At 40.1% G+C, this 9,402-nt stretch overlaps 1 protein-coding gene across 1 annotated transcript; it reads right to left on the reverse strand.

The window, feature by feature from the left end:
- Positions 1–217: 217 nt before the first annotated feature.
- LOC116914643 (arylamine N-acetyltransferase 3) lies at positions 218–1,987 on the reverse strand. Its single transcript, XM_032919037.1, has one exon. The coding sequence runs from the start codon at positions 1,938–1,940 to the stop codon at positions 1,068–1,070; it is 873 nt and encodes a 290-aa protein (XP_032774928.1). The 5' UTR covers positions 1,941–1,987; the 3' UTR covers positions 218–1,067.
- Between the last annotated feature and the right edge of the window lie 7,415 nt (positions 1,988–9,402).

The raw sequence follows: 9,402 nt of genomic DNA on the forward strand, positions 1-9,402 counted from the left end.
TTAAACAATAGCCCTGACATTGAATCCAAAAGCTAAAATGCCTGGTTGAGATGCTTGATCTTGGATGTCTCATATCATCCTTTAGTTAAATATGATTCTGGGAAATAACAATGGAACCATGATTTCAAGCTAGGAAGGACACAAAATAGAGTAAATACAGGGCTTCTGTAAGAAAATTTTATTTCTGATCACACTGAGTGGAAGGAACTGCAAGAATCTGATTCTTAGATAAGACAGTACATTTGAAGAAGACAAAAGTGTGGAAAATTCACCTAGACTCAAAATATAGCTACTCTTTTTTTAAAAAATCTCTGATTCTTACTGTTTTAGTCAACTGTATTCTTTCGTGCTGTGTTTTCTAACTGATTTGTATTTTATAATGTATAATTACTACTTTATATATGAACTTTTTAATGGAAGTAGTATATTCTAAATATGAATGGTAACAATTTGAGAAACATCATGAATACAGAATTGAAACTGCCAAGGCCATTGTGCGAGACCTGACCAGCTGTGCCAAGTTCATGGCTTTTCATCTCTCAGTACTTTCTACTGGTATCATTCTTATTTTCAGAATTACTTGTAACCAACACTAAATCTTATTCTTCCCTGTTTCTGCCTTTGTCATATAAGGGCATGTTGTAAAAATGAATCTGAATCTTTGCTGGAGGAACATGAACTTTGCACTGTTCACTTTACCTAACTACCATTATAACCTTTGAATGAATTCAACAATGAGTCAACATGGAGGGTTTTATAGTACATATCAAAACAACTATATTATCATTAAAGCACTTTTACTGTGATTACATTTTTAATTGCACATTTATTTAAAAGTCATTTAGTTACCTAAGTGGTTAATCTTACAGAAAAAGCAATTGTATGTCTATGATTTTCTTAATGTAATGGAGGGGACAGATGTTGATATGATACCAGTTAATCATTGAAGAACTTTGTGCTAATAACTCATGGCTTCTTATTCTGTCACCTAATTTGAATAATTTGATTATTTTACATGAAAGAATAAGTACATATAGAAACATTGAAGACCATTTTCCTTTCTTACTCTAAATAGTAAAAGACCAATTACCACATTTGGGCACAAGCTTTGTCTCCAAGTGAATACCAAAAACACACTTCAGGACTTCTTCTATTTCTTCTTCCTTCAGAGTTTTAAACTCCACCAGATCTACATTGTCCTTATAATTGAATTTCTTATGGATAAGAATGGTGCCTATTAAACCATGGACCCCATCTTGGGTATGCAGGGAGCAAAGTGATGTGTTTGTCATAACAGATGTTGGCGATTTCTGGTAGTATGCACTCACGTTCTGGAAATCTTCAATCGTTCGAGGTTCAAGAGTAAAAGAGTAGATTTTTCTGTGTTTGTTCTTCTCAAGAAAATTAGAATCAATGAATTCTTGGTTTGGAACAAATTCTTGTCTTTTAGTTTGTCCCAGATACCAAATTCCATTCTCTTCTGTCAAGTGGAAGATGGCAGGCACCTGAGGCTGATCCTTTCCAGATGTCAATTCCAGAGGCTCCCACATCTGGAAGGAAAATGGGAATGCACTATCTACAATGTATTTTTTGCCACTGATGGTCACCTGTAGTAGAAGGTGAATCATAGTGTTGCTATATTTGCAGGTTGGAGGGCTATAAACACATCCTCCTAACATTGTGACCTCAAAACCTATCATGGTCAGAGCCCAATAAAGAAGATGATTGACTTGAAGACACCACCCACCCCGCTTCTTCTTCACAATGTGATGAAAAGTGGCCTCTAAGCTCAGTTCCATGGATTTCCCACAATGGATGTTCAAGTTCTCAAAAGGGATAGCCCGTATCTGATGCTGAAGGATTTCAGTTAATGTTTGCAAGTCCAGTTTGCTCGTGGACTTCTGATAACCAATTCTTTCAAAGTATGCTTCAATGTCCATGGTCTCCTAAGACAAGGAAATCAAAACAATCAAATGTTGCTATCTGTACTTGGAGTTCCTTATTAAGGTTATTTATCTCTTAAAGTTATTTAAGAGAAAATGTAAACACACGAATACAAAATTAGCTTTGGATATGTGTCATAATAATTACTTAAAAGTGCTTAACAATGTCAGTAAACCTATAGAGAAAGTTTATTTATTTCTTCTATCTTTCAAGTACAAGAAATTAGAAATCTAGATAAGATGATGAGGCAATAGTATGGTGAGGATTTAGATGTGATTTTCTCTGTCATGAATTGTCATAAACTGTCTTTTATCCCCCATTAGATCCGGCACCGCCGTGCCCCAAGATATCTGGTAGATAACTTTCTTACACTTAAGTCACTACATGAAAGAACACGCAACACAATAACCTTTGATCCAATGGGTAAGATATAATTTGCCACCTAAACATACAAAGCCCTGTACACATCCATCCCTTAAGAACATTCATAACAACGTGTGAAGGTACAGCGTGGAATCTTAACGTCAGTATCCATGTTGCTACTCTCCCATCTCCTCCTCCCTCTTCCGTTCCCTTCTCCTCCTCTTCCTTCAAACTTTTCTCCTGCCCATCCTTCCTTCTTGTCCAATGACAGGCCTCGTTCTATCCTGTACCTGCCTCACCTGTAAGACATCATCCTACAATGAATGAACAAGAGTTTCCAATTGATGTGCGTTAAATATGCCTGGAAATAGTGCCTAAATAAATAAATAAACCCACAGAAAAACAGGAATAATTAGTGAAGCAACGCTGGTCCTTTATTGTTCTTGATGCCCTAGAGAGTTAAATTCATATAACAGGAAAGCCTAGACTAAGGAATTGCCTAGATCCTATTGGCTTGTGAGCATGTCTTTGGAGGAAAACAGTCTTGCTTACTGGTTGATGTAGGGAGTCCCGGCAACCTATGGGTGACACCATTCTCTGGGCTGGTGGTCCTAGACTATATAAGAAAGCTAGCTGAGGCTGAGCTCATGAGTAAGCCAGCCAGCGATGCTTTCTATGGTGTCTGCTTTACATCCTTTGCAGTCTTGCCCTGATTTTTCTCAGCTGTGCACTGTAATCTAGAAACTATAATCTAGAAACTCTTTCCTCCCCTAACTTACTTTTGGTCGTAATTTACTTAACACAGCAACACAGATAAAACTAGGACACTGACCACTCTGTGCCCTATTCAAAAGTTGGGGTGTGTATTCACATATTGATTGGTGCACTCAGGAAATAACTTACTGAACATTCACTAAGCATTTCCCACTGATTTAGTGCTGCAGTGACTTTCTGTATGTTACAGTATATTGTTGTGATAAAACACCACAACCAAGACACTTTATTTGGACTTACTGATCCAGAAGGGTAAAAATTAATAACCATCATGGCAGGCAGGCATCAGTGCCTATGATTATAGTAACATAGAATTAATTATTAATTATTAATTAATATTAAATATTAATTAAATATTCTTGAATTAAACATGTTTAAATTCTGTGTTAATTAAGCTGAGATTTGAAGTAAAATGCTGAAGGTACTCAGGAAGCAATCTCCCAGAGCTGAACAGAAACAGCATTAGCATCCCAGGCTGGCGTGCAGCACCTCTGTGCAGGCATAGTCCTTTCCCCTTCACCTTGACAATTAACCTAGAAGACTCAGAGGAAACAGAGTGAGCATATGTAGAGACCCCACTGACACATTTCTAAAAGTGTACCTGTTCTAGTTAGCCTAACACAGCTTGAATTCAAGTTCCTTGGAATGCCTGTTCTTCCTAGTGCAAATGATGGGCTAATTAAAACATGACTTTTCTTGAAAACAAAAGGATAGTTTTGAAAGCTAAATTATAGAGGATCTCTAAATTTCATGACATATGCGTGAGGTGATCATCTGGGTCCACAGGTAAATGTGTGGAAGGAAGAATGATGGAGATGTTATCTGCATCTTTCATTTACAACATGTGTTGTCATGTGATTTTCTTGTTTTTTGAATTGGGTGTTCCCCCTACCCCTAAGGAAACTCCTTTCCCACTACAAAACACATGAAGTTTTAATGGGCATCCAATAAAGATGACTTAATAGCAAATTCTCCCAAAGGTTGACTGCCCAGGCCATGTGGTTATACATGAAGGCAACTGTGTCCCAACAAGCAGATTTGGTCACTGGTTCTCAGTAAACACAATAAAAGAGCTAAGTTAATAGTGAGCAGGAGAAAGGGAGATGTCTTCAACATTGGAAAGAAGGACAAAGAGATTCAACTCACCCTCAAGTCTATTTGCAAAGCACTGACATGAGGTTTAAGCTTACATAGAAGACAAGATATATAAATCACAAGGGGCAGCGGTGTCTCAGCCAGACTCGCCTGCAAGGCTCGTCTTGCCCACAACATTCTCTCAGCAGCAGTAAATAAGCTGCATCGGTTGCAGATTCTTCCTCTGCCTTCCCCCAGAGCAGGCAGTCATTTCTTTTCCCTGAAACTCCTGATGGAATTCTAAATCCTTGAGGACCATTGCTTTAGCAGTCTGATAGCCACGAAACGGACATGTGTGTGTCATTAGTACATCCCCATTTCTGCCAGCTAGGCAGGTTACATTACCGTTCTTGAAGGCTTTAACAACACAAGTCCAGTTACCAGAGATTCACTTGGAGTCTTCTATGTGCACTTCAGGGATTTTTGTTGTCTTCGAGAAGAGTTGCAAAAAGCCAGAAACTCGCTTTACTTGATTTGAGTGTGGCGTTTCTGCTTCCTATTCCTTCTTTCCTGCTTGCTTTGTTCTCATCCAGACTGTAGGGTGCTGAATCACTGTGCATTAACACCACACTCCAGAAGCCAGACAAGTCTGCCCTTTAACTATCTGGACAGAAGAGAATTGTCTGGGCAGGCCACAAAGACGATTAAAATAATAGCTCTAGTGTTCAGACCTACAACTCAGAAATGGCTCTAACGTGGCTTCCAGCGACAAGGAGGAAGAACAGGGTATTCCCAAGGGATCCCTAAGAACAAATTAAGAAAGGAACAGAGTGTTCTGCTGTCCATAGCTAAGGATGGCAAAGGCAAACAAGAAAGTAAATCTCTGATCAGAGGGTGGTGGAAAGAAGATAGTCTTCAGTTCTTTCTGAGGGACAGGTAGAACAAAATGTTTTTTGCTGGTGAGGCAAAGGGAGGAAGGTCTAGGGAAGGGAACAGCAATTCTAGAGATCAGGGAGTTATTGTCAGGTGTGTCCAGAGCGGGAAGCAAAGTCCTGAGCAGAGGCCATGGCCTCTGGCCTTCTGCCTTTGTAGGAGCATTGCTCTCAAAAAATTCTGTTCTGTGACCAGGGACAAAGCAACTGATAAAAACAAGCATGACAATAAGATCCAAAATCAAACCAAAACAAAAGGGCAACAAAACATATCTTTACAGTTGCTGGAAAAGCCTCCCCTTGCCCCCTGCAACTAAACCTCCTTCTATGGGGAATTGTCAGGGACCTGGGGAAAGTGAGCAGGTTTGACCCTTGTCTTTGGTGGAGTCCAGGGATTCCAGAAATTGGGGTGGAGGAGGGGCAGGTACCTGGTTCCTCATTACCTCCCCTCCTAAAAAAACACCTGTCTGGAAGCTACATGGCCTCTAACCCCATAAGTCCTCATTGTCAAGAACTGAAATTATAAAATCATTTAGAAGATGGGCTGTAGTTTGGTCAGAAAAGAGTTTAGGGTCTCCAGCCTTTTTGACTCCTTGGCCTTGAGGGATGATCATGGAAACCTAAGATCATAAGGAGAGCAATAGGTAAAAACTGCCTAGGCAGTTTTTGGAAGAGGAACTGAGCAGGAAAACTCTGAAGTATCCTTGGCAGAGGTCCCTTCATGAGATAATAAATAGACTTTTAGCTCCCAGAAGGTTCTATTCCCCAAACAGTAACTAGCAAGTCTCCACAGCTAAGCCTGCCTGTGTCTCCACTCTAACTGGAGAACAAACTGTTCTATGTCTTGTCACATTTTCTTACTCAGAACCCTACACTTCCCTGGGCACTCAGACCCTAGCACGCTTTCCTATGCTCAGACCCTAGAACACTTTCCGGTACTCAGTGTTTTCTCTGTTTCTCTGAAAACCTCCACCTCCCTTCCTATAGTCAGCTTGTCAACCTCAGGTACAACTCAAAAACGCATGGCCTTCCCCTCCATCTCTCTCTTCCCTTCTAGCAGCTGCCAAGATGTTCCCTGGTCTGTCTTGCTCATTTTCTCTTAAATGTTGATAAAAATGGTCTTTGAGTTTCTTTCCAAGTGAATTTGTAAATTCTTGTATTAATGAAACTAAGAACCCACAAAAGAATACCCCAGCATCCCTGTCTCATTGGTTTTGTTCAGCTAGTATTTTATTAACACTGAGGACATTACTCTGAATTTTACTTGTCTTCCTATACACTCCATTTAAAAACCTATCTTCAAGTCACTTGATACCTGGTGCTAGCCCTTTGGCATCTACAGCTCTAGTCAATTTCTTTTGTTTTCCTACTTCATAGTCTGAGATCGTTCCTGAAGGCCCCCACTGCCATGTGCTTAGGTGGGCTGAATAAGCCAAATTAAGGCCTCCATGACAGCACATCTGCTGAAGATGACAGGAACTAGAGCATCTGTGTCCCTCCTGGTCTAGAGGGCTTGCCTGAGGCACATCCAGGACTGTTTCCCATGTGATCCAAGCTACCAATCATGAACCACTGTTAAGTTAACTGTTAACACTACTGGGACTCAGTGGGCTATTTCCAAAAATATTTAGAAAGAATAAGATGAGGTGGAGGATATTAAAGTTGGAGGGGAATACATTAGAGGGAGTCCAGAGAGGAGTGAGAAAGAGGAATGAGAGGTGTATGTGATCAAAATGCATGATATACATGTATGAGATTGACAAAGAATATTTTAAAGCTAGTTGTGGCCATATATACATGTATAATTCCAGATGTGTGCTGCGAAGACGGAAGATCTTAGAAGATCAGTGTCTACCAATCCAGCCAAAATATTGAGCTGCAAATTCACTGAGACACCCTGTCTACATAGAATGTGAAAAACGATAGCTCAAGATATGTAGTGTTCTTTTCTGATCTTCACATTCACATTCACAGACACAGGTATATACATGTGTATATACCTCATACATACATAAACATATGTACATAAATGTATATATGACACAAGCCACACACACACACACACACACACACACACACACTTTTTTTAAAAAGGCAAAAATTCTAAACTCATTAGACAAACAAGCACTGTGAGTTCTTGTCCAGATAAATGATCTCACATGGATGATGTATTAGTGAGTGACTCCTCTGAGGAGAAAATGCCAAGAGAGTTTATGACAGTCATGGGAGTATGATATTGGCTGTGAATCAGGTTTTTGATCTTTTCAGCTTGGCTGAGGCCAACGAACTGCATGAATTTTCGTTTTGTTGGTTAAACCAAGTTCTTTGTTTATTGTTGAAGAAGGAATCTTTAATTAGCTGCACCAGGGTGCTGTCCTAGTGGTAAATGGGACAGCTTAGCTGCTTTCAGTTGTAGGTAAAATTCATAGCTGTTTAATCAATGCCCAGTAATCAGGACCAACCATCTGAAAGAGCAATATATTCACTGTTTAGGTATATAATTTGATAATCTTAGTCAATTATTTATATTATTATAAAATTTGTCACCACAGCTGACTTTAGTGTTTGGTTTCTTTTACTGGTCATGCTTTGAAGTTCAACTGTGGAACAGCTAAGTTTCACTATTTCTGTTAACTAGTGTATTAACCATGGTATGAATAAAACATATTTGATATTGTCTTTTTATTTAATAAAATTATATTCCTGTGTTGTTTCAAAGAGTTCTATATGTATAGATAGCATTCAGTAAGTACCATTATTTATATAATGTCCACTCAAAGGATTATCTCTTTAATAACTAAGTTTTGGGACTCCATGGAGGCCAAGATGTACGTTTACAATGAGCCTCCCCCAAGTTTCCCCAGGATCTGAGGGCATTAGAGACACTCTCCTTGGCTTAATATTGGCAGAGCTTGGCATAAATTCACACACTTGATCTTATCATGAAGACCATTATCCCAACCTTTTCAACTTTATAGTCTTGGAGTCCAAACAAGATATGACATGTTCTCATCTCTAGGATGAGAACTAATGACATGTGTGTGTCATTAGTACATCCCCATTTCTGCCAGCTAGGCAGGTTACATTACCGTTCTTGAAGGCTTTAACAACACAAGTCCAGTTACCAGAGATTCACTTGGAGTCTTCTATGTGCACTTCAGGGATTTTGTTGTCTTCGAGAAGAGTTACAAAAAGCCAGAAACTCGCTTTACTTGATTTGAGTGTGGCGTTTCTGCTTCCTATTCCTTCTTTCCTGCTTGCTTTGTTCTCATCCAGACTGTAGGGTGCTGAATCACTGTGCATTAACACCACACTCCAGAAGCCAGACAAGTCTGCCCTTTAACTATCTGGACAGAAGAGAATTGTCTGGGCAGGCCACAAAGACGATTAGCCAATAGCTCCTAGTGTTCAGACCTACAACTCAGAAATGGCTCTAACGTAGCTTCCAGCGACAAAGGAGGAAGAACAGGGTATTCCCAGGGATCCCTAAGAACAAATTGAAAGGAACAGAGTGTTCTGCTGTCCATAGCTAAGGATGGCAAAGGGCAAACGAAAGTAAATCTCTGTCAGAGGGTGGTGGAAGAGAAGATAGTCTTCAGTTCTTTCTGAGGGACAGGTAGAACAAAATGTTTTGCTGGTGAGGCAAAGGGAGGAAGGTCTAGGGAAGGGAAACAGCAATTCTAGAGAGATCCAGGGAGTTATTGTCAGGTGTGTCCAGAGCGGGAAGCAAAGTCCTGAGCAGAGGCCATGGCCTCTGGCCTTCTGCCTTTGTAGGAGCATTGCTCTCAAAAAATTCTGTTCTGTGACCAGGGACAAAGCAACTGATAAAAACAAGCATGACAATAAGATCCAAAATCAAACCAAAACAAAAGGGCAACAAAACATATCTTTACAGTTGCTGGAAAAGCCTCCCCTTGCCCCCTGCAACTAAACCTCCTTCTATGGGGAATTGTCAGGGACCTGGGGAAAGTGAGCAGGTTTGACCCTTGTCTTTGGTGGAGTCCAGGGATTCCAGAAATTGGGGTGGAGGAGGGGCAGGTACCTGGTTCCTCATTACCTCCCCTCCTAAAAAAACACCTGTCTGGAAGCTACATGGCCTCTAACCCCATAAGTCCTCATTGTCAAGAACTGAAATTATAAAATCATTTAGAAGATGGGCTGTAGTTTGGTCAGAAAAGAGTTTAGGGTCTCCAGCCTTTTTGACTCCTTGGCCTTGAGGGATGATCATGGAAACCTAAGATCATAAGGAGAGCAATAGGTAAAAACTGCCTAGGCAGTTGTTGCAAGAGGAACTGAGCAGGAAAACTCTGAAGTA

Source organism: Rattus rattus, chromosome 13 (genome assembly GCF_011064425.1).
Source record: "Rattus rattus isolate New Zealand chromosome 13, Rrattus_CSIRO_v1, whole genome shotgun sequence".
In the NCBI taxonomy this organism is placed as follows: Eukaryota; Metazoa; Chordata; class Mammalia; order Rodentia; family Muridae; genus Rattus; species Rattus rattus.